The following is a 26642-nucleotide window of genomic DNA, read 5'->3' as shown; positions in this document are numbered from 1 at the left end:
TTTGGTTTGCTTTTCAATTGTGTTTCAATACATTGCAGAAATAACTAGGTCTTTCTGTTTTTATACTCTGTACATGAAATGTACAAGAGTATATTAGGTTTGCGGGAGCTGAAAAATGTAACAGGCAGAAGGAGGCGTGGCAGACCCCACAAAGTATATATATTCTTGATCAGCATGACGAGACGAGTCGATCTAGCCCTGTCTGTCTGTCTGTCCGTCTGTCCGTCTGTCCGTCTGTCCGTCTGTCCGTCCGTATGAACACCTGGATCTCAGAGACTATAAGAGATAGAGACACCAAATTTTGCACGAAGATGCGTTATGTGTGTATTCTATACGAGTTTGTTTTATTTTTTTGATTTTCCCCCCCACTTCCCCCCTATGGGGGTTTTCCCGATTTTCCATTCGTATAATCGCCTATATCTCGGAGACTATAAGACCTAGGAACACCAAATTTTAGTCCCAGATGCCTTATGTGAATACGCAGAAAATGTATATTTTGGAATTCCCCTCCCTCCCCCCTCTACCCCGCAAATCGTAACTCCCGTAATTCTTGGAATTTCGAACTAAAATTTTGGAAATACCCCCAGTTAGTTATTATGTGTCCGTATGCCAAATTTCATTATGATAGACCGATTTAACAAGAAGTTATAGCCATAAATAAATTTGCTGATGCAGCGCTGCTGCAGCGCTGCTCAAGCGCTGCCCGCGGCTGTTGTTGATGTTGCTGTTTGGTTGACTGCGAAAATGCTTACACAGACACGAATAGATGCGCATAGGCATACATACACTCACACAGACGCAATTGCTATGTAAATGTGCAATTATACACCCTTTACGTGAGTTCGAATACCGAGAGAGGTAAAATCGATCAAATTTTTTTTTTATTTTCTTAATTTTTTTTATTTTCTATAAATATTGTAAACATATGTACAGAGTATTTCAAAGTCGGGACACCCGACTTTAGCTTTTTTACTTGTTCAATTCTAGAGTAGATACATATACATATATGTTTCATAATTATTTTGTTACAGTTGGATATTGCTTTATTGTGAAGACTCTGCGCTTCAGTTCTTCCATTTCTACTGAATAATAAATTCTTATTTGTCTTCTTTTTTATTATTTTTTCATTTCAGTTTACTTTTATTTCTGTTTCCATCACGTAGGCAAGCTACTTTGGTTCTAGTTGCGTTTCGAAACTGTTTCAGCAACATTTTAATTGCTCAATTATATTTGTTCATCATAAAGAAGCTTGACTGTACAACTTGCAACACGTTGTGTATAAATTTGCCAAATTAAAAAGCGACAGCAGTCAGCGCTTGGCATGAATTGTGGCCAATAGAAAAACTGCAAGCGGCGAGTGCCACCGGGTGGGTGGTGCCGAGGATGACGCAACAGGGTGCCTGAGCCGCTCAATCGCTTAGCCTCTGTCTGTGGTCTATAAATAAAGTGCAGCCACAAGTAAATCAAAACAACAAGCACGAGAACTGGGAACATGTGGTGCGACCATCGATGCATGTGTGTGTGTGTGTCTGTCTGTGTGACTGCTTTGTCAGTGCCTAGCGCCAGGATCAAGTGGGCCGAATGACCGTCGACGACTCTCGAGGTTGTTGTTGTTTTTGCTATTGCTCTAGGTGTGGTCGCGGGCGTTGATGTTGCCCAGCTTTGTTGTGCGGTCCAGAATTTGATATGGCGTCAAGGTACATACACACATATGTATGTGTGTTTGTGTGTCTGTTCATATGCATGTATGAATGAATGCATGTATATATGTACATATGTGTGTCTTGATCGCTTGGCAACATGTTGCTCGGTCGGCATGGATTTGTCATCTTGCGGCTGGCACATAAATTCGTTACGCATTTTCCAAGTTAACCCAACCAGCCAGCCAACTGGCAAGACAATGAGCCATAATGTTGTTCGTATACGTATACGTGAGTGTGTGTGTGTGTGTGTCTATATCTTGTGGCTCTTTGATCTGAGCGGCTGATGTCAACATCTTATTTCGATGCTGACATGATTGATTTTTCATGTTGCTCATGACTTTCTAAAATATTTCACTCAATGTTGGTGCACTGTGAGAAAAGTATGAAAAAAGTGTGTGTGTATGAGAAAAAAATGTTGCGGGTGCAGGTCAAGTAACACACACACATAAATCACTTGATGCGAAGATTGAACAATGTTTTTAGTTGAAGCAACACTAAACAACTGCCGCAATATGCAGCGCTAAAAATTCTTTTTGGCAGTTAAAAGTGCACTAAAATGTAATTGAAATTTATTGTGTTATGTTTCTGATATTTTTGTTGTTGTTGTTGCTGCTGCTGTTGTCTAAAAATGTTGCACTGACGATTGCTGTAGATGTTGCTGCAACATTTAAGCGCTTCGGCATCCATGTAGAGCAATCAATCGCCCATATATGGCCAAACACTTAGCCAAGACAATGAATGTGAGGAAAACTGTGTGAATATTTTCTTTTCCCGACAAACGACAGTGAACCCAAAACACTCAAAAAATTAACCGAATAAGAAATGCTGAGAATAGCTGACTTAAAAAAATGAATGGCTTAAATTTCATGAAAAAAAGAACGTGGTGTGGAAAATATAAAATTTTATTAAAATGCTAGAGTCGCAGTTATATTTCAATAATTGGCAAGATATGGACATTATATCGAACTAATCAACCGCCAAAATTATACTAGATTTATAAAAACAATAATATAAAACATTTTTCAAATATTTAAGTTTAAATTATAATGTTATATTAAATCATATCTTCATTTTAATTGTTGTATTTTAATATACATTTATAAAATGTTAAAATATATTTTAATAATTATAATATAATGTATCGACTGATCTATTGTTGATTTACTAAAAAAAGCAACGCTCCTAGGTCTGCATCCAGGAGATGGTCTTTAATTGTTGCACGAACGCTGAAGGTTTGGCGGAAGAATTCGGCAGCTTGGTAAGGGATTAAGGGATTGTGGTGTGGCACAAATACGTAGTTGAAGACCGAGTGGAAGCGATACATTTTACGCGATTTTATTCATGAGAATCATAAGAACTTGTTTAATAGTGCTGAAAAGTCTGAAGATTTTAAATGTTCTCCCTAGAGTACAGAGCTATTTTAAATTTAACGAAAGAATATTATTCAAACATAATTTTAGCCATCGCTTCATATATTTATATATTATAGTGTGTAGTGTACTGAACTCAATCAAAAAACATACATTAGAACAGTTTTAGAAACTTGAAAACAATTCATCTTTAAAATGTTAATCACTTTGCTTCTTAAATGCTGGAAATTCAAAAGCAAAACGAACAGAAACCCAAATCATATCTTATAGCTGATTTACAGGAAGTAATCAAAGAGGTCGATTAATTCAGATTTATTGTTTTCCATATAACAGGTGATAGGGGGAAACAGAGTGCATGAAAATCATTGAAACTATCTTGATTAAAGAAAAAGGAAATTTTGATTGAAAATATTTCATTTTATAAATTGGAATTAATTAGAAAATTTATCAATTTTTGTAGCGATAAAAATCGGAATATTAAAGAACTTGTTGCAATTTCGACTTAACTGTCCTATCCCGGATAGAAAGTAAATGATGAAGCACTGTGCCAAGAAAAGGTGTTGGCGCGCATCTGAGAAAGGTTATTAGACGACAGCCACTTGGCATGGGGCTATAGCCTGGCTATAGATGTGGCTCTGGCTGTTTCGTCTAAAAGGAAACGCGCCAACTGCGCTTCGATTTTCGCCCAATTTTGTTAGGTTGATTTGTCACGACAGTTTTTTTTTTTTCATCATAGTACAATTGGTTTTTCTTTTATTTGTTGTTGCTGTTGCAAAAAGTAGACAAACAAATTGGTCTGTAGTTGAAAATTGACAAGAATTTCGTGACTTTGTCACCTCTTTTTTCTCTCTTTGGTGTGTTAGTTCTTTTTTTTTTTGGTTTTCTGTTTTGTTTTTGCAACGCCCTCGAAGGCTTTTCAAGCTTTCCTTTGCAGCGCTCGTTAAGTGGCAGGGAGCGCGTGCGCATTGGCAAGCGCGCTTCGCTAGCTTTAGCGATAGCCCAGTTTACCTTTTGTTGCAAAAAAAAAAAAAAATATACAAATAAAAAAATAAAGGAAAAGAAAAAATCACTTCATCATCAGTGCAGGCAGTGAAATTCTAAAGGCAAAGTCAAAGGCTGCTGCTGTTTCTGCTGCTTGCGCTTGTGCTTGTTGGCCACGGCCCAAAGTTTTGTCAGATTTATTTGCTGGAGCTTGTTGGCTGGTCTGTCTGGCTGTCTGGCTGTCTGCCTGTCTGTGGGTTTGTGCTCTTTTTTTATGCACTGTACCTGTAACCTTTTGCACTTGGTAGCCTTTTTTCAATTTAATGGTTTTATTCGCTTTTTTCGGGGCCCATTGACAGCTACAGGACGTGCAACATGCTCGCCTGACGCTGACTTATTGGAGACGGAACCGCAAAATATTGAGGTATTCGCCTTACTCGCTTACATCAAGTGTCAGCCTAGAAACCGCTCGTATACTCGTACATACTTGTATATGTAAGTGTGTGTTCCTTACCTTAGCATTAGCATTCAATTGTTATGGCCACCTTCAACTTCAGACAATGAGCCCCACACACAACTACTTTGGCAATGCGCCCAAATTGAGGAGCAAAAAGCAGCAAAAGGCGCAAAGAACAAAAAAAAAAAAAAAAAAAAAACAGAGGGAGAGAGAGAAAAAACAACAAAGTTCGTGGCAGGCACGAAATGCAACGACACCGTCGACATTGTTGACTTTTTGTAGGCCAAAGTTCTCCTTTTTCTTGAGCCATGCGGCGCACCAAAGAACACCTCCTCCTCCGCCCCCTCCCCACCCAACCAAACTACTAGCCTTTTGGCCAGCGGCCCGTGCCTGTCCAGTTCACTGTTGTTTTTTTTTTTTTTTTTGCAGTTGTTGTTCTTTGCGCCAAATGCGCAAGTTATGAGTTGACATTAGAACATGGCTAAGGCGCAACTTGTACAAGTACATCGCCCTAACCTGACCTCGTTAGCTTGTCTGTCTGTGCACGTGTTGTTGTTGCTGTTGTTGTTGTTGTTGTTGTTCCTTTGCCATGCCAATTTGCTGCAATTGTAGCCACAATCGAAATACTTGCCATTCCACGTGTGCCACTTTTGTTCGTTCTTCAAACCATTGCACCAATGCATTGTGGGGAGGGAGGGGTGAGGATTGTGGTTAAATAAGTCAATATTTGTGTGTAAATGGCCGAAATGAGGTCTTGTGATGCAATCTTGAACTTGAGATTGTGGCTACATTTGAGGCTTATGCGAGCTGCGTTGCTAAGCGTGAGAAAGTTTGATAGTTTTAGAAAAGTAAATAACAACAAAAAGGAAAATTAATCTGCTTATTTGGTTGATGAAAGAGTTTAAAGCAATTTCACTCATTTATTTCACATTTTAGCAGAAAAAAGGTTGCCCTTAGTATTGGCATTTTTAGAATTCGCAGCATAGGTTTCCCTTCTACCCTTTTAGAGTCTGTCTAAATAGCATTGTTTTTTAATAGTTATAGCAAAACAAAGTTGCCGTAGTTTTTTGAATAACTGAGCTTAAATAACGACGCTAATTAGTTCATTAGAAACTTTATCATGCAACTTTATAATAATTCCAGAAATATTATTTCATAATCTCAAAATATTTATTTTCAGGTTTCTTGTACTAAATATCTCACAGAACTCTTCCCTAGTTCGGTCTAAGTATTCCCTAGATCTACATATGTATGTGTACTTGGCGAAAGCATCGTTCATTCTTCGTTTAAAAGCATTTTTTTTCAACGAGATGTCATGAAAATACAATTTAAAAGGTGTTAGTAAAAAAAAATTCTGTTAAAAATTTGTTAAATACTAGAAACTAATTAAATACAATATATATTGTTATTTAAAAATAAGTCTTAATAATATGAATTATTTTACAAGTATTTTGTAAAAAGTAAATTAAATTTTGGTACAAAATTCTTCTTAAATCGAAGTTCATCGAATTTATGTCGATATGCATAGACTTAAGCAAGTGTCCTAATTCTCTAATTTATAAATTATAATATATTAACAGTGAAGCACAAAAAAATTAAAACAAAATAATAAATTAAAATAATTTATATTAAGAAGTAATAATAATATAAGGGAAATAAGGGAGACTTGGAGGGTTCATTCGAATCACTGTCGAACCAGAAAGGAAGCAATACTTCGCTTGAATTTCCAATCTCGTACCGATCCTTTGATTTAATACACTTCTTTGCTTATGTAATAGATCCTTTCTCGCATACTGTAATAATATGCTTTTATATAATATTTTATTTTTCTAACTCTATTTCCTTACATGTATCTTATCTTATCCTTTTCAATGATATTTATATTTCAAAATGTAGCCTGCATTGATTATCTGTGTCGGTTTTTATGTAAAACTCCCCTTAACTACTCCTCCCCGATCCTTTTTTAATTATTTGGAGCTGCATCCACTGAGTGGCCCGCCTTTCATCTACCCGATGTCTTTACTCTCTGCCTTTACCTATGTGCCCAAAGGTTAGCAACAAAATATAAGCAAAATATAAATAATTTATTATGTAAATAAAACCCGCACATACTCGTAGCTCCTTTTTCTCAATAAACTTTCATTTGACATTGCCTATTCACACATACTTATTCTCAAGCTCATTCAGGGCCCATAATCTAATGTTTATCCAGGCAGTTAGTTAAAAATGGCTCACAATATCGCTTCCATCTTGCATATATAATTATCACGAAAATGGCATGCTTTTCCTGATTAGCCGCCCACAATAAGGCTCGACATATGGCTGAATACTCGTAAGCCTTCATATAAATATGCAAATATCGATTCGTTGAAATGCCACGCAACCATAAAGTGCATACAATTAAGAAGCGGCTGAAGTTCAGGGCGAAGGTTGAAAGTGCATGCAAATGCTTCCTTTTTTTAATTAAGACTTTAATTGTGGCGGTGAAAGAAACTCGAGCACAATAGGCGACAAATTTACGATGTAGGTCGACTTGGGCTAGTTCTAGGCAAACAAAAAGCTTACTCAAATGTTGAGGGAATAAATAGTTATTTCACGTCCATAAATCAAAGTGGATAAGAAATTAAAGTAAACTACTAACTCTCTAGTCAAAATAAGATACGAAATAAAACTACTAGCGATGGAATGTCGTAAGAATTACAGAGAAGTAAGTTTCGATATGGCATGCCGACTGATTATTGGAAGGACACGATTTAGTATTGCTGGAAAACAACTGATGTTGAAGCTGCGGGCTCAGTCTAGCATTTTCCTGCAACATTGGAAAAGTGGCGGGAGCTTGAAGAGTTAATAAATATGTAAGCAAATGAAATAAATAAGCATTAAATAATAAATCATTATATTAATAGAATATTTAAATTACTTTCTTCATGTACAAAAAAATGGTTAACATAAAAGCATGTGCAAATTATTTGCCTGTCTGAACAAAGTGAACTAAGCAAGGCGTTGGAACAGACATTCATCCCAATGGATGTATTCAAATGATGACCCACAAAATCTGGGAGGGAATTACACATGCTAGGCAAGGAAATTAGTCATCACTTGTCGCTGCCTTGGCAGCCACTCCCAAAACATGGGGGGCTGGGCCAACTGCACTGGAGCATTGGATATGCCCCACATTTGGCAGGGCATGTGCAAATGATTTTAATTACCACAAAATCACAACAAAAGCGCAATGCTAACAGCAGGACATCAGCATGGGCAAAAAATGAAATGGAATCAAATGCATGGCTAACATGCAAAGCTTGACGTGGCTGAGGAAAAACGACGGCAACGACGACGATGACAAAAAAATAAATATACATATATACAAGAAAAGTTGACGCCATGGCGCAAGTGAAAATTGCACTTTGGGTTTAATTTGCAATGCAAAACAGTTGCACGACGACGGCGACGACGAAGACGGCTGTCCGAGCGAGGGGGCCTGAGAGCGGGGGGTGGGGACAGCACACGCCCTAAACGCCACAAATGAAAACTAATGATTTTCACTTTATAAGCTTGAGGAAAAGCGTCGTCGCACAATCGTGTGCAGCACGCAAAACTGAGGCAGCAGCACGGAAGCAAAAGGCCTGGACGGCTTTGTTGTTGTTGTTGCTGTTGCAGTTGCATGGAAAATTTGAAATTTAATCGCTTACAATTAATTTTGGCCAAAATGCAGCGAGCAAAGCGTGCGCCCACAAATGCAGCTGGCGAACCAAATCGCCAGTCAAGCTCACCCGCTGAGCTTCGAGGTGGGTCAGCAGAGCAAAGCCGGAGTGGAAGCCTGGAGTGGAGTGGAGTTGAGATCAGACCGCTGCTGGACCGGAGCAGTTCGGAGCGCACCTCGCATGTCCACCTGTATCGATTGAAATGAATGGCTGTGTGCCGCCAAACGTCTATCTGTGTGTGGTCCCAGAAAACAGAAACAGAAACAAACGTCCCAGCTTACGAGTTCGAGTAATGTAACGAAACGAAAACGTTTGGCGGTTCGACATTTGGCGGGCGCCTGTCGCTGGGCAGGAAAATTGAAAAATTAACAAGTATGAAAAGTGCAATTAAAGCGGGTAATTCGAGCCTCCGTCTCTCCAACTGCCGATGCAGAGACCGCTGCGGATGACAACAGCCGCGACAGAAACAGCAAACACTGAAAACTGAAAACAAACACAGAGACTAACAAGTACAGTGACAACTTCTTCTAACGAATTCACTATTCTTTTGATTGCAATAACCTCTCGATTAATTGAAATGTAACTGTTCTAACGAATTTACTATTCTTTTGGTTGGAATAATCTCTCGATTAATTGAAATGTAACTGTTCTAACGAATTTACTATTCTTTTGGTTGGAATAATCTCTCGATGAATTGAAATGTAACTGTTCTAACGAATTCACTATTCTTTTGATTGCAATAATCTCTCGATTAATTGCAATGTAACTGTTCTAACGAATTCACTATTCTTTTGGTTGTAATAATCTCTCGATTAATTGAAATGTAACTGTTCTAACGATTTCACTATTCTTTTGCTTAGAATAGTTTCTCGATTAATTGAAATGTAACTGTTCTAACGAATTCACTATTCTTTTTGTCGGAATAATCTCTTGATTAATTGAAATGTAACTGTTCTAACAAATTCACTATTCTTTTGATTGGAATAATCCCTCGATGAATTGAAATGTAACTATTCCAACGATTTCACTATTCTTTTGGTTGGAATAATCCCTCGATGAATTGAAATGTAACTGTTCTAACGAATTCACTATTCTTTTAGTCGGAATAATCTCTCGATTAATTGAAATGTAACTATTCCAACGATTTCACTATTCTTTTGGTTGGAATAATCCCTAGATGAATTGAAATGTAACTGTTCTAACGAATTCACTATTCTTTTGGTTGTAATAATCTCTCGATGAATTGAAATGTAACTGCTCTAACGAATTCACTATTCTTTTGATTGTAATAATCGCTCGATGAATTGAAATGTAACTGTTCTAACGAATTCACTATTCTTTTAATTGAAATAATCTCTCGATCAATTGAAAAGAATGAGAATCATGCATGAATAAAAATTTAAATTTGTACATCATATTTACGTTTAAAAAATCATTCATTATTTATTTATTAAATGTGCCGGAAAAAAAAACAATCAAATGCAGCAAAGTTTACTGAAGTTGTAATATGTTTGAAATCAATAATACAATTTTCAAAATTAGCTTACCTTTAGCGTTGGGAGTGTCTCAGTGGAAAAAATTAAACAGATTGTTAGTAACAGATGAGAACAACAATTAAAAAGCTAATTAAAATGGACATAGCTGGTGAAACTTATAGTAAGTATAGAAGTAAGTACTAGAGCAATGATAAGTTGGAAATACTGCAATAAATAACAAAGGCAGCCATATTCTAAAAATGAACTAAACGAAATAATATATATGTATGCATAAATATTTGACAACACACTTAAGATCAGACAAAATATGCTCTGATATTTACAGATTACGATTTCTAAATTAATCAACTGACAATTATTTAATATTTTTTAAATGTAACATATAATATGTTGGTGTAAAAACGTTGATAAAAATGTTATTATTTATTTATCAACAAAATATAACTGTCGATGTAAGAAAAAAAATTAAAATGATGTTTTCTTTTCTATTTTTATGATAAATACATATAAAGGCATGATTATAAAAAATTAAACAAATTATTTTTCGACATTTTCTATTTTCCAATTAATGTTATACGAATATTTGGCGCAAACGAAATGGAAAATGTAAAAGGAATATTCCGTGTCCACATATGATGGAAATTGGAAAAAACTGTTTTTAAATAAAATTGTGTTCCACCTCCAATAAAAGAGTATTTCAGAAAACCTTTCGCATTTATTTGGAACAAACAAAAGTAATGCTCGCTCCAAGTCCGTACTCTCAACTAAAGCATTCAATAAACTGATTTCTAATAGAAGTACTTAAAAGGCTTTTAAAGTATATCAACAATATTCAAGCCATGTTAAACAATTTGACAGTTATATTATTATCAAATATTCCCAAATAACTATTATAAATATTTTCACTTGAAAATTACAGTACATATATAGATAAAAAAATTTTTCCATATAAAGTCGACCACACGATCATTATTATGACGCACTATTTCGCCTTAAATGAGAACTGAGTTGGATTTGTTGAATATTTTTCATTGTCTTATTCATAAATTATTTTTTAAATGCATCGTGCATTATTTAATCAAAATTTTATTGTTTTGTATAGCAGTCACTTTTTTATTTAATGCCGATCTCAGAATATAACATAATCTCTTAATTTTAATTGATTTAAGTAATTGGTGATGAGTAGCAGAGCAGAATGTTTTTCTTCTTGTTTTTGTGTTATGGTGGTTAATTGGAGTGAAGTGGTCATATGGAATGTGCTAATGAATTTACCGAATAAATACTCCCTTTCTTATGAAATTGAAAAAGTATAGTACTCGTTTCAAATATTTGGATGACTACCGAATCGTATGCAGAAAAACCGCAAATCTTTGAAAACTTCAACTTAATTTACTGAACATTTAGAAAAGTCGTTCAAACAATTGTATTTATATTTGTATATATTTATATGTTATTTAAAATGATATACTTTTGTATAAACTTTCATAAAAGTGAATAATAAATTATATATATATAAATATTTTATTTATTTATTTTCTTCAATGAAACAGTATGGCTTATGAAGAACGCTTTCTATTTTACTAAAACATTTTAAAATATTTTGTTTGGAATGACAACTTTTTAGTGAGTATGAACACCAAAAAAAAAGGATAAAAAAACTTACAAAGAACAAGAAAAGACAGTGGATTCAATGATTATATCTGAAACTGAATACTTTGGGCATGAATAATTCAGCTAAACATGTCTATCCTTATACCAATGGATAAACTCCCCAGTCAGCAATACCGCATTGGTTATTTCTATTGCGTGACATGCGAATGTAGCCCTGCTCTCCAAAACCAACGCCCCATGAATTCTTAACCAACCAATAGTCGCCTCCTCTGGGATTGTGGCCATAGCCAACAATAAGCACGGAATGATTTATATGGCGGCTGCACCGCGGATAGTTGAACACGCCCCTTCTATATGATTGCAAATGGGAAGCGTCAATGGCAACCGATATGGGACCTACGGTAGCGACAGCATTTGCCAAAATTCCTTCATTACCTCGTCGTAAATGGACGACAGATCTGACAGTGGCTCCAATATTGTTTGTATTAAATTGGCATCGACCATTAGCTGCTCTGTATGGATAGGAGGCTTCAGTCTCAATGCCTCCGTTATCTTGAACATATTGAAGTGCCCGATCGGCCATGCCTCCGTTGCAGCCATAATTGTAATAACGATTTCTGGAGCAGTCTACCAAATTTTGTTCGGATAATGAGATTAACTGGTGGGTCTTGCGAAAATGTTGGCCCTCCAGTACGCCCGTTGCCGAGAAAGCCCAGCAAGAACCGCATGCTCCTTGATACTTTACAGAGGTAACAGCGCCAGCATCCCTCCAATCAACAGATTCGGGTGTGGTGACATGTGCTGCTGGTATGTAGGTGATTCCCTCTTCAGCCTCCCTTTCCCAAGTGGTGGTATTGACGAGTCCAAGTATTTTACGCTTGAACTCCTCGGGTGATAAATCAGAAAATTCGTTAAATCCCATTTCATAGCTCTCGTCACCTGCTGCCCATCGTTTGTTGTGATCATCAATGATCCTTTTGTTGTTCTTAAAGACTTCTAAGCGGGATTCCTCCTCTGCCTGGGTCGAGTATGTTTTGCCGTGATCCAATTTAAATTCCTTCCACTCCCCCTGAAGCAGGCTCTCCTCCGAGTTCATCGCGAGTTTCTCCTCATACTTCAGTTTGAAGGACTCCCATTCTGCTGCCAGGTAATCCTCGTGAGATAGGGCCTGTCCACATACCACTAGCACCAAGAGTGTAAATACACCTATCATTTTTTAATAATTCTATAATAACGACCGACTGGCGATAACTAATTCGCATTCACTTCTGCACTTTTCTGGAGCAGCGGCTTCACTTATATACTTGTACGCGCGAGCAGAGGTCACATTATTAATTACTAAGAATACGATTTGTGATATGCAACATACTTGTACAAATATATAAGTACGATAAGCATTTTTTTTTTGGGTTGTTAGCAACCGCAACCGGAAGTGTGAGTCATAATTTAGGTTTGTACCCGCATAATTGTAATTGTAATTGCTATAAATTCGAATTCAAGTTATTTTTAGTCCATTTCTCAATCAAATTTACGTATTCATGTATTCCAATCATAACGTGTAGAACGTTTAACTCAACCCAACCCGCCCTTTGAATACTCTGTACTCAACTTCTTCCAAACAATTGTTTCTGTGGCATCTATCTACGAGTACGTACTTGTATGTTACTGTTTACCGGTTTTAATAAGACCTCAGAATAAGCTAATTTCACTCTTTTTAGGGCTTTCATGGGCTGAAAGTTTTCAATGTAAGTATAACGCCCCAAACTTTAGTGTTTTATTAACAGTAAATTATTATTTCTGCAACATTTTATTTGACCAAAATCGACGACTTAGTTGAAGTTATATCAGCTATTTTAACTTTTGAGAATCGTTGAACCTATTCAACTGAGCGGCAGTGTATGTATCCTATTTTTGCCGATAATTGGTTAAGGAGATCAAAACTACTTTTTGCTGTTCAAGATTAAAGAATAAACCATTTCCATAAATCATATGAGCTGCTTTTAGGCCATCTCCACCGTACTTGGCCTTCTCTGCACCTGAAGCTTCTGTCAGGCAACAGGAATTACTTAGTATGTATAAGTATATATTCTATACTTGTATGTACTCGTATGTATGTCTGCAACTGCAACTAGGCGGCTTATTAATCTGCTTTTAATTGTAGCCCCTGTAAGGTACTTGTTGTGGCCAACTGTGCACCAAGTGGTGCTCCAAGTGGACCTCCATATGCTCCTCTCGAGCCATTGATTAATGGGCGCCAATTGTGAAATTAATGTGTTGTTGATATTTGCGCTGCCGTGCGGCAACAGTCGCTGCTCGCCTGCTTGGGTGTTGCGAGGCTCTCTTAATTGAATTATTGGCAGCGGCAAATTTGTGGCACACACACACACACACACATACTCATACATATGTATGTTTAGTGTGTGTATGTGGCACAGGGTGGAGCCGCCTTTTAAAAGGTTTATTAATCGCTGTTTGCTCAAAGGCGGTGGCTCAGGTGAAGCGGCGTGCGCGATAAAAATCTCTAGTTGGCTTTGCCACTTCAGCGTGCATGGCAAATAAATGAGGCTTTAATGTGGAAACCCACCCACAAAGTTGGCGGCAGTTGAGCTGCTGACCCCACATACGAGTGTGTGTCGGGGTCCTAGCACTTATTCTTTTCTTAGTAAAGAAGGAAGTAAGTAGTTGGGCAGATTAAATGCATGGACAGTTGTAACAATGAGGAAATGCAGCAAATCTTCCTTACGACGTAATACTTAATGGTATTTAAAGCACAAATATATCTATAGGTTTCTCCAAGTGCTCTTAACAATTACCAATATCTTCTACCTTTTTCTTTTAACTCAAGTGAGCTATTTTTAAGGTATATTTAATTTATATCCATATGTCCCGGATATTTTGATATTTGTTTAAATAAAATCATCTCAATTTGCTAATTAATTGTTAATTTATATTATTTACAAGAGAATACTTTTTATATAGGTATAATATTATTCAAAACCATCAGTTTATTATTATCAATATTCAAAATATATTGCATACTTCTTTGCTACATTTTGATAAGCCAGCTCTTTAAATTGTCAACAGTTAGAGCTACTTTAATGTAGAATTTAGAAAATTACGGATAACGGCTACAAAATTGTATGCACACTCGTTCTATACACATGTATTTTGCTTGTTTTGAAACTTAGACGATCCACTAACCTTCTGAAAAATAATTTCTTGTTAATTTAATATTAAGTTTAGTATTAGATACTAGATTTAATTTGTTAAAACAAAATAAATAAATACATTTTTTTATATTTTTATTTTACATGTATTCAAAATTTTATTTGTTATTAAACTAGTATTTTTGCTACCTATCTGGCAGCTTAATCTAGTTGTAGATAAACTTCTGAAAACAGTAACAAAAATTATCGTGCTGAAAATTAAAAGAAAACAAGATAGAACGCTACAGTCGAGCAAGCCCGACAGTAAAATAGCCTGTACTCTCCACAAAAAAAAAAAAATAAAAAAAAAAAAAAATAAATAAATTAAATTATTAAAAAAAATGAATGAATTAATTAATTAAATTAAATTAGAATACATGTTTATGTTCAGTTTAAACAGCATACATTTACATCACGTACCTATGCGTGTTTATATGCGTGTATATATGCAGCACAAAGTTGAACCAAATCAGCAACAACAACAACAGCTGCGGGCAGCGCTGCCGACAGAGCTGTAGGCAGCGCATGAGCAGCGATTTTACTTATGGCTATAACTTTCTTCAGAATTGACCTATCATGATGAAATTTGGCACACGGACACATTAGTACTAACTGGATGTACCTACCAAAATTTATTTCAAAATTCCGAGAATTACGGAAGTTATAAGAAAAAACACGAATTGCGGGGGAGTGGGGGGGTGCATCGAAAAAAAACTCAAACTCGTACTTTCTCGGTCTTAGGAGAATATGGAAACCAAGTTTGGTTATTCTAGCTCTTATACTTTTTGAGATCCTTGCGTTCATACGGACAGACAGACGGACAGACGGACGGACGGACAGACGGACGGACGGACAAGGCTATATCGACTCGGCTTCTCATCCTGATCAAGAATATATATACTTTGTGGGGTCTGTCACGCCTCCTTCTGTGTGTTACATACATGCGCACAAAACTAGTATAGCCTTTCACCCTTTGGGTACAGGCTATAAAAATATACTTATGTATATTATCCAATTAAAAAAGATCCTAAGATTTAAAAAAGAAATAAATTATATAAATGAATGAAATGAATTATATTAATGAATGAAATGAATTATGTAAACACAAAATCAATAGCTAAAATCAGGATGATGACAAATAGAAGTGAATTGAAATCTACAAGATATAAATATAAAAGAAACGATATACAAGAAAGGAATATAAAAGAAACGATATACGAGAAAGGAATATAAAAGAAACGATATACATGAACCGATATACAAGTAAGGATATATAAGAAAGGATATACAAGAAAGGATATACAAGAAAGGATATATAAGAAAGGATATACAAGAAAGGATATACAAGAATGGATAGACAAGAAAGGATAGACAAGAAAATCGAGCGTGCTCATTAAATTAATTAAAAAGTAGGAAAATCAATTTGGTGTCTTTAACTCTTATATATATATATATAGTCTTGGACAGATTGAGAGACATGACTAATGCTGATCAAGAATATATACTTGTATTTCTTTCATGAGTTCGAAAATGCTGCCTTTTTCACTTTGTATCTTTAAGATACCTACATGGCATAAAAAGTGTTCTTTTATCGCAAAATTAATTCAATAAGAGCCAAAATCTCTTTATCATATTGCTGATATACAAGTAGGTTAGATTACTCCACTGGACCATCATTTGTAGCCCCCCATAGACCCAAGTAATGTTGCCGTCAGTATGCTACTGTAAATGCTACGATCGTTTAAAGGTCCGTTGTGGTGCAGTCTCCGTTCTACTGCTTAGCTTCCTGCCGATCTAACTCTTTCCGCAGTCTTGTAAGGCAACACTTCCTGTTACGTAGGATGGATGTCTAGGGGAACGACTCCAAGCAGCATGCCCAGGGCTGTGGTTGTAGCGTTTCTCAGCACCCCTGTGACACAAATGTGAGCCTGCCCTTGAATCATTTTATGTCCTTTTGTTTACAACAAAGTTCTTTAGAAAGCTTGTAGAAGTCAACACATTTACCTGTGTGATCGATAATAATTACTTATGCATTTATAAGATCGATCATCGATAGTAATGCAAATGTCAAACTCTAATAAATATATGTTAATTAATAATCAAAATATAAAGGGAGGAGAGCTGAGCTAAGGAAGTTTAATGCTTGCCTTTAGAGCAACACAGTCACACTTGCAATAAGCCCATTAATCCTAATAAAATCTATAAGTCGATAATCTGTAGAATCTGCCGAGATCAGTGTATGAAATACCCATCACTATTCCGTCACGCAAACCAGCAAAAGTTTATTGTACATACTTGTATTACTCATTAGTTGCTGGTCACCCGGCAACTGTTAAAAATTGTATGTCTCAATAGATCCCGATACTAATGGACAGCTATGGGAATGCTAGGGCGATAAGCGCTTAGCTTTCAGCTTCTGGCCATTAATAGCTGACAAATCGCAGCTGCACGCGACTCGTTACTCGCCGCCGCTCTCTGTTGTACGAGTGGTTGAAACCAACAATTACGCAGCAAATTAAAATCAAATAACTTACCACAAAAATCGCATGCCATAAAAATCACATGCAAATTATAGGTATCCATTGCCATGGCAGAAGCCGCCAGATCCAGCCAGACAGCCCCAGTACTCCCAGCAGCAGCAGCAGCAGCAACAACAACAACAACAACAACAACGTAGTAGCAAGTGAGGCATTTCAGTTGCTGAGAAATTGTTGCAATTTGCGCCCAGCACCGAAGCCGCCAGCGAGTGGCAATGAGGATGGCGATAACGATGATGACGATAATGATGATGATGATGATGATCATGACGTTGGCAACGCTCCAATTTGCCATCATGGCAATGGTTGTTGTTTTTGTTATTGCTGTCGGCCAATAAAGTTTTTAAACAAATGAAGTTATTGAGGCAGCCGTTGTGCCGTTGATGTAGAAATAAAAAGGGAAAGTTTCATGTTAAACCGCTTGGCTTAGAATCCGTCTGTGTAGATGTATCTCTGTATCTGTATCTGCAACATCAATAAAGCATTTGGCAAGGTTATTAAAATTGTTCTCTGTCTTTGCCATTTCGGGCTGTGTAATCAGCAGCTTTATTGTCGTTATTCCTTTTGTTGCCTCCTTCAACAAGTGCCATAAATTTTGGCCTTACTTAGTGGGCCTGCCACTGCAACTTGTTCTGCAGTGTTGTTGTATTCTACCTGCCCGCCTGCCTGCCCTCCTCCTCCTCCTCCTCCTTGTCCTTCTCCCTTTTAATGGACACCTTCCAGTTGGTTCATTTTTTATTGCGCCATGTAATTATAGTATACTTGTATCGTATATCGTTTGCAAAATGTGGCTTATTTAAAGCTTTATTTATTAACGCATTTAATGTAAATTGTTTGTAAATGCCAAGGGCCATAATTAAGGGGCGTTCCATGTGTGCAAAGGCATACATACTTGTATAAGTAGAATACTACATATATACATATATACTATATACTCGTATAAATCAATTGAATGTGAGGGAAAACAAATACATTTCGAACGTGCACATGCACTTATAAGTAATTTTAGAGTTGAATTTCTTATTGATGTCAGCAGATGAGGATGCATTTCTTCGGTAGTTCATGAATTGAAGAAGATTCAAGACTGGTGGGATGGCATAGTTAGTGAAGAGATTGGAATCCTTTCATCAAGTCTAGCAGGTCCTGAGCTATTGTGAAAATTTATAAAATGTTCATAAACGTTTGAAAAACGTACAATATTAATGATTCTTTTGAGCAACTTCGAGTGCAAGCATTCCAAGAGTATTTCATTATATTTTTATGCAGAGAGGACCACCTCCAATGAGATCTTAATATAACAAACACCTCTTCAAATGACCCACTAAATTCGTTGCCACTAGAACATACGACTTCTATTCATCAGAAATGTTGGTTTTAATATTCAAATGTAAAATGGAGCCTGATCTCTATGTGTATATTTGCAGAAGAAAAATCTTCTTTTTTCATAGTTCGAAATTATAACCATTAGATCGATTGAAATCGCTTGCAGAATACTGATTGATAGTGATAAATTGTTGATTATTTTGAAATATGGAAAGACGTTACATTTAAAAATCCTACCGAAGCATATCATATAATAAGTCTCTGCAACTTCAGAAACTGTCTGTGAGTCAAAAAATATATTTAAGCTTGTTATATTTGAATGCTTTTCATTAGATCGATGAAAGTTTGCGAACTTTAAAAATAAAGTAAACTTGGTAAGAAAGGTCTAGAAATGAACTCGATTCCAATGAAACTTTGGCCAATTCAAATCGGTTTCTAAAGATGAGAAAATGGTTTTGTACAATTTGACCTGAAAATGGGGTAAAGTCGTTGTTATTAAAAAAATAGGATAAATAACATGCCAATGAAAATAAAGAAACGAAATGAAGACGACTTCAGCAAATTTATTCACTTAGTGGCTATAAGTGATTTAAAAGATATTTCGCAACCAGCAAGTTAAACTCACAAACACACACACACACACACACATATGCACATACATTTTTTGCTTGTTATATGTTATATGTGAATGCCCTTGATTAGGTCGATGGTAGTTTCCGAAACTGAAATCTAAAGTAAACTTGGTAAGGCGTTTCAGAAATATTTAGAAATGAACTCGATTGCAATAAAACTTTGGCCTATTCAAATCGGTTTCAAAAGATAAGAAAGTGGTTTTGTACCATTTGACCTGTAAATGGGGTAAAATCGTTGTTATTAAAAAAATGAAGAAACAAAATGAAGACGACTTCAGCAAATTTACAAATGAGTTCTTCACTTAGTGGCTATAAGTGATTTAAAAGATATTTCGCAATCAGCAAGTTAAACTCACAAACGCACACATGCACATAAATTTTTTGCTTGTTATATGTGAATGCCTTTGATTAGGTCGATGGAAGTTTCCGAAATTGAAACCTAAAGTAAACTTGGTTAGGCGTTTCATGAAAGTCTAGAAATGAACTTGATTGCAATGAGACTTTGGCCAATTCAAATCGGTTTCTAAATATGAGAAAATGGTTTTGTACAATTTGACCTGCAAATGGGTTAAAATTGTTGTTATTAAAAAATTAGGATAAATAACTTGCCAATGAAAATAAAGAAACGAAATGAAAACGACTTCAACAAATTTACAAATGAGTTCTTCACTCAGCAAGTTAAACTCACAGACACACACACTCACATGTACACATACATTTTTTGTTGCTGAGAACGCCCACTTTTCTGCGCTTTTCATCTTCTGCACATTAAGCTGCATGGACCAACACCCACGATGCTTAAACGTACTTCTGATGCTCCCCGATGATCATGCGAATGATCGAGTTGCTGATGAGACCCATTCATGCAGTTGCTGCTGTCTCGAGTCGAGGCTTGATTTTCTTTCTTCATATTTTTGATTTTGGTTTTTTATTTTCATTTTTTTTTTTTTTTGGTTTGTTGGGCTGTTGTCTCGCCAGAGAATTGCTTTTTGTGGCATATTTTATGCGCATAAAGTGGATCATAAAGTAATTAATACGCTAAAATGCGACATAAAAGTGCTGCAGGGCCGTTTCCTTGCAGCAGACTTTGGAGCCAAGACGGGCTAACCAAGTGCGTCGTGGGTTGGCCAAAATGCTGGGCTATCAATCTTTGGAGGCAGGCAACGCATTGAGGCGTGTTCTGTGTGCACTGCAGACAACTTCAATGCGTTGCACCTACGCCTACCCACAACAACTACAACAACAACATCAGCATCAGCAACAACAGCAACAACAATCAAAGTTATAGCAACAACATTTGCTCGGCGCTGGCTCCTCGAAATTGATTTTTTGTTTCGGTTGGCTGTCAGCCAAACCTTGGCATACAGAGATTAAGACCCCTAACCACATTTCAGCCATATAATTATAATGCTTGACTTTTTTCTCTTCCTTTCTTTCCGTTCGGCTTTGGCATGCGTAAAAATTCTTGCCCGGCTTGCCGGCTTGGCTTTCTTTTCGCTGCCGTGGCTCAGCCAAAGGATTGACAGCGACTGACAGACACAATTGCCAAATAATAAATAATTAGTGCGTTTATGCTTTTCACTGGCTGGTCCTTCTTCTTCTTCTTCATATTCTTTGTATGCAGCATGCAGCATGCAGCATTCAGCACCCTGCACGCAGCCCGGCGGAGATTTGTCTTGGGCGGATGGGCGTGGCCCATGGATGTTGACGTGGCATGCATTTTGTATTTTCTGGCTGTAAATCAAATATTTGCTCTCGAGCTCTCCGCAACTTGTGCTAGAGAAAGTGTCAGTGACCCAGATATTTTTTTAGGCAGGCGTTGACTTTTTGTAGACATAACAACAACAAAAATACATTGAAATTAAGTTATTAAAATGCATGAAGCTGAGCGAGAAAATCATTTCGGACATGATCGGGTTACTGAATAAGCAAGTGAATTGTCCAGTTATGGGGACTCAAAAGTTTTTCACAATTCATTTTCAGTGCACCTAAAACATCTAAGAAGGCCTAATTTGGACAATCAAATTATAAGTAAGAAGTATTTAAAGGGTAAGTTTAATTATAGCTTTATTTCGACACACATTTAAAGTTGTAGTCCTTGAATTTGTATTTCCTCGCGAAACTACAGTTATAGGTTTTTGCTGCTTCTACTTATTTCCCGATGGGTTGCAACAATATGGTACAAACTAGTATACCCTTTTGCCTTTTGGGGACAGGGTATAAGCATTTTGGTAAAGATCAAAAGACACCAGAATAAGTTAAGAATTGACAGTTTTCCATAGCTTTTGAATTCTTGCTTAATCCATCATCGTTCTATTGGTATATAATATATTTCAAAAATGTTATCCTTCTCCCGACTCCCCCGCTATTAGGGATTTTTCATAGCTCCCGTATTTTTTGGAATTTTCACCAAAACATGCTATTTTAATGAGAAATTGTTCAGTCTAGATGAATATATGTATATACTTATATAAATTAGTTTGTCTTGCCTGACTGACTGATAGGCAATCATTGGCGTTTGGAAGAAAAGGATAATTGTGAGACAAAATACTACAAAATCTCAACATAACGATGCATAAATGAAAGCTTGTCATCTCAAAAGTAAAGACCGCTTCTGAAAATGTAGAATCTTAGCACATACTCATATAAGTGAGGTTGAAAAAAACAGCAGATCTGGCAGACCTGGGTTTTTGGGAGGTTAACGATTCTATGGCAGCATATAATAAGTCTCTGCAACTTTAGAAATTGTCATGCATAAAAAGGCCTGTGAACCAAGAAATATAAAAGCTTGCTTATACAAGTATGTGAATATAACATAGTTAAACGTTTAAATTCATCTTCTAAATCGCCACATTTAAAAGTTGAAGTTTTCAAAACTATTTCTCTCAGTGGGTATTTGATAAAAAGTTCTATATAAACCCACCCATACAAATACATACTATTAGCTTACAGAGTGGTTTAATATAGATAAGAATTATCAAATATTTCAGAAACAAAAACAGAAGACCGTTTCTAAGAAGATGGTACAAGTGTAGATTGTTTGCTATTTCCCCACGATCTCTGTTTTAGTAACTTTTTAGCTTAAAGAGTGGTTTAATCTAGATAAGAATATAGATAAGAAGAAGAAACATTAAACAAACAAAACTAAGGACCGGTTCTAAAAATATAACAAGATTATTGGGAGTAGATGGGAAGGCTTTCTCATACACAATACGTAGCACTTACAAGTGTAGACTGTTTACTATTTCCCCACGATCTCTGTTTGCTTAACAGACGAAGCATATTTAGCTTAAATAGTGGTTTAATATAGATAAGAATTTTAAAATAATTAACAAACAAAAAACAAATACCGTTTCTAAAAATATAATCTTTGTAGTTGCATATATTTAGGAAATGAGAACTGATGAGAAGACTTACTCGTACTAGTGTAGACTGTTTGCTATTTCCCAACGATCTATATTTGAGTTACAGAAGGAGCATATTTAGTTTAAAGAGTGGCTTAATACAGATAAGAGTTCTAAAACATTTTACAAACAAAACTATAGACCGTTTCTAAAAATAGAATCCATGTACTCGTATGTATATTTGAGAAAAGAGAACAAGATTATTGACAATTGATGGGAAGATTTTCACGCACAAGTGAAGACTGTTTGCTATTTCCCCACGATCTCTGTTTCATTAACAGACGGAGCACAACAACAACCACAAACACTGATAACAGAGCTTGAACTTATTCACCACATCGTGTGAGCGAGTGAGCGCGCTGAATGAAACTTTGGACTGCGAGTGGAGATTGTGAGTGGACTGTGGGGGACAAGTGTTTAGTCGACGCTTAGCCTCTGACAGGTGCAGCCGAGCAATTGTGAGCGAGTGTGATGGCAACTATTGTGAGAAAATTAATAAGCACAGCCAATGCCGCCAAACCGGTAGCGCCCTACAAGTGAGTAAAACACTAACAAAAACACATAAATGTATGAGTTGAGAAAAAAAAAACAATTACATTCTGATTGATATCCACAGTCAAGCCGTGGTGGCCGATCGTACGGTGTATGTGTCCGGCTGCTTGGGTCTGGACAAGAACACCATGCAGCTGGTGCCGGGAGGCGCCTCCGAACAGACTGTTGCGGCCCTGCAGAATCTGGAGGCAGTGCTGAAGGCAGCCGACTCTGGCATTGACAAGGTCATCAAGAACACAGTCTTTCTCAAAGATCTGAACGACTTTGGGGCGGTCAACGAGGTGTACAAAAAAGGTGGGTTCCCAATCAGAATCGTAGCCCCCTCGTAGCCAGCGGCTCGGCAACGATATCGGCTTTTGACTTTGCCGCTGATAAGCAGCGGTTTGGGTTATAAGTTGATCAAGTGTTGCTGCGGCTTATCAATTTATTTGTTTATTGTTTACACATAAACATTTGTAATCTCGCCTATCGCCCTCTCTCCCACTCCCGCCCTCACCATCTGCAGTGTTCAACAAAGATTTCCCCGCGCGCAGCTGTTTCCAAGTGGCCAAGCTGCCCATGGACGCCCTGGTCGAGATCGAGTGCATCGCCATAACGGGAGCCGTCCGCACCCAGACCGTCCAATAGCAATCAAAGTTGTGAGCGGTCGAGCCTCAATAAAGTCGTTGATTGTGTAGAATAAACTGCAATTTGTGTTTTTCATTTTCTATATTATTTTCCCGAAGCTCACGACCAAGGTCACTTAAGATTCGATCAGGTATGCTTGCATATGTCCTACAGCATTATTAACCTTACAAGTTAATAGGGGGTCGACGAGTCGCCAGTAAGAAGTTAAGGTGTGACGGTTTATTTCTTGATAACTAAGGAATTTATGTCTTAAAGCAGCTTAGTCAACCAAAAAGGGGAAATTAATTAGGTTAGATGGAGAAGGGTCCATTGTCATGCTGTACTTGTATGTATAAAACCCATGATTTTTAACCGGGCGATATTGCTAGTGGATTTAGCTAATTTCACGATCTTCAGTTATAAACCTGAGCCTTATGGACAACAATGCAGAAGCTAATCCACGTTCCCCTCCTCTTCATCATCCCAGTAGCATCTGGATAAATCGTTTGAAGGGATGCCAAGTCTGGCGGTCCTACAGTAAGTATCCCCATAACAGTGGAGTAGTTTCAGGAGGTTTTATTCTGTTTTCAATATTAATGAAGCAGGGAAACGATCTACAATAAATGCCATAATACTACATTTTTATATTACAGAAAGAAACCAAACCCAAAAGTTCGAAGCAACCTTAATAGCTTAATCTGTAAGATCCGTCAGCTGTCTTCTCTATAGACGCCTGATGGGGCGCTTCTTCTAGATGTTTTAGGAGTGTTTAAAGGGGACATAAATAGTTCTGATTGGAATTATAATACTGTGCTTTAGTACATTTCTAATTTCTAATTGCGAGCTTGATTAATACTAGTCTATATAATTAGTTGAATATTTAACAATAATATTTTAAAAGACTAATTAGAGGTCACATTGTTCCGATATTTGTAAACCTTGTATAACCTTGATTTAAGGAAATCTTTTGTACATATTTAAAATATCAAATTTTGGAAAGGGGTCTTTTTGTATTTCAGGATGTAAACAGTCATGCGTCTGTTCGGCAAAAAAGGCTAAAAGTTCCTTCCAGATTAGGCAGGTAAAGCAAGAATAGCATTTTAAAAAAGGCTAATATATGTTTAAATTTAAATTAAGGTAAATCGTCGAGTTATAAATATGGCTCTTGTCGTTTTTTGATTTGTTTTAAATAAATAAAAACAGTAAAAAACTAATTTTCAAGGCAATGACACTTCATATTAAATATCCCTAAAGGAAAGTTTCTTATTTGAGTTGACATTGATTATTTGAAAGCATTTTTTTTTACATTTTTAATTATACTGTTATATATTTATAACTTAAATTAAACTTATAGTTAAATACAAATACATTTTAAACTAGGTGTTCAGTCTTAATTTTTGAAAGCATAGCTCTCTAAAAATGCTTTATAATAACAATATTAGACTCGTCCTTCAAGCATATATACAAGTATGTATATATACTTCTATCAGCTATAGTCGTGTACCTTGCGAAGTACCCTTCATGCCCCCCATGGGGATGTAGGGTATTGAGAGCAATCTACATTTTTACTAAGTTTTGTTTTATTTGCCCAACGAACGACGATAATGACTACAATTTTAACTTGGCTGATAAGCGCAAGGAATAGAGAGGGAGAAAGAGAGAGGGACTAAGAGAGAGAGAGAGAGGAAGTCAGCATGAGCTGCTCATTAAATAGTGCCGATGCCGATCTAAACAACAGGTTGCTGTTGGATTAGCCTAGCAGGGAATGGTTGCGTCTCAGGCGTGTGTCAATGGAAAGTTCAATGGTTTGCTGCCCGCTGTTGTTGTTATCGTATTATTATTATTGGTGTTGTTGTTGTTGGTAGTGTTGTTGTTGTTGTTGGTGGTGGTGGTGGTGGCAAGTGAGTGGCTGGCTTTGGCACATTTATAAATTGGTTTCGCTTGCATGCGGCGCATGTGGCGTTAATGTGAGGTTATGTAAAAAATTATGCCACGGCTAGTGACGGCACAGGTAGCGAGTTGCGGGCAGGGGAGGCGACTTGGCAAAACTTTGCATTTAAACCTTATATAGTTTACAATTTGGCGTGCGGCAATTTATCTTTGTTGCAAGTTGCTGGCGCTGCAGTTGCCACTGTTGTTGTTGCTGCTGCTGCTGCTGCTGCAGTTGCTGCTGCTGTGCGCCTTTTGTATTATATTTCATCAAATGTTGCTGCATAAATCATTGGCAACATTCGCTAACTGCAGCAGCATGTTGCTAACGGTAGCTCGGGCCCAATACCAATACCTGGAGAGGCTGCCTGCCTGCTGCCTGCCTGCCTGCCGTTAGACAAAGCGTTTATTTCACATTCAAATTCAAAAGTTATTCATAATGCCGCCAACTTGTAGTTGCAGCAATTGTTGTTGCTGCTGCTGTTGTTGTTGTTGTTGCCATATGCATGCTCCATATTGATGCGGCAGGCCTTTTAGGCAATGCCTTTTTAGTGCAGACTTCGTACAACTTTTTTGTTCGTTTTGCTTGCATTTGTTTTGATTTTTTATTTAAATTTTGTGAATTTGTCTGCACTTTTTTCCTGCCGAGTTTCGTTTACTAAGCTGCCATATGATTTATTGTCCTTGTTTTTGTAGCCACTGTTGTTGTTGTCATTATTGTTGTTTGTTGGTGTGAATTTGAATGGTTTGAATGACGACTATGAGCATAAAATAAACAAACTCACGATTATCGCTTGTTTAGTGCATTGGTGCGCAAATTGATTGTAAAAATTGGGCAATGAGAAGTGTCCCTGGGGAGGGCAGGGGGTTGGACTAAGAGGCGGAATGTAAAGACACCTCGAAATGAGAGTATATGAACATAAAACGCTGCAGCAAAAGCGCTGGATGTGTGGGGAAACCAATCTTGAATGATGCCTTTTGCATTGACTACCTAAAACTATAATTTCCTCTTTTTTATCGAACATTATAAGTACTTCAGGGTTCTTTAGGATTTCTGCTGAGTTATACGGGTGGGTATTATAATGGTGAGGAAGTCGACACTTTTTCGTTGGGGCACTTTATCTCAGCGAA

General features: G+C 36.9%; 1 protein-coding gene and 1 pseudogene across 1 annotated transcript; one reads left to right on the top strand and one right to left on the bottom strand.

Moving 5' to 3' along the window:
- Window positions 1-11461: 11461 nt before the first annotated feature.
- On the bottom strand, window positions 11462-12535 carry LOC115631225 (annotated as a pseudogene).
- Window positions 12536-20939: 8404 nt separating this feature from the next.
- On the top strand, window positions 20940-23665 carry LOC115631799 (rutC family protein UK114). The gene is made up of 4 exons (XM_030528637.1): window positions 20940-21069; window positions 22706-22960; window positions 23041-23270; window positions 23482-23665. The coding sequence occupies exons 2-4, from the start codon at window positions 22896-22898 to the stop codon at window positions 23601-23603; spliced, it is 417 nt and encodes a 138-aa protein (XP_030384497.1). The 5' UTR covers window positions 20940-21069; window positions 22706-22895; the 3' UTR covers window positions 23604-23665.
- The last annotated feature ends 2977 nt before the right edge of the window (window positions 23666-26642 follow it).

The sequence above is a fragment of the Scaptodrosophila lebanonensis genome, unplaced genomic scaffold (assembly GCF_003285725.1).
Source record: "Scaptodrosophila lebanonensis strain 11010-0011.00,11010-0021.00 unplaced genomic scaffold, SlebRS2 tig00001412-arrow-pilon, whole genome shotgun sequence".
Classification (NCBI taxonomy): Eukaryota; Metazoa; Arthropoda; class Insecta; order Diptera; family Drosophilidae; genus Scaptodrosophila; species Scaptodrosophila lebanonensis.
This window is presented reverse-complemented; position numbering and strand designations above follow the sequence as displayed.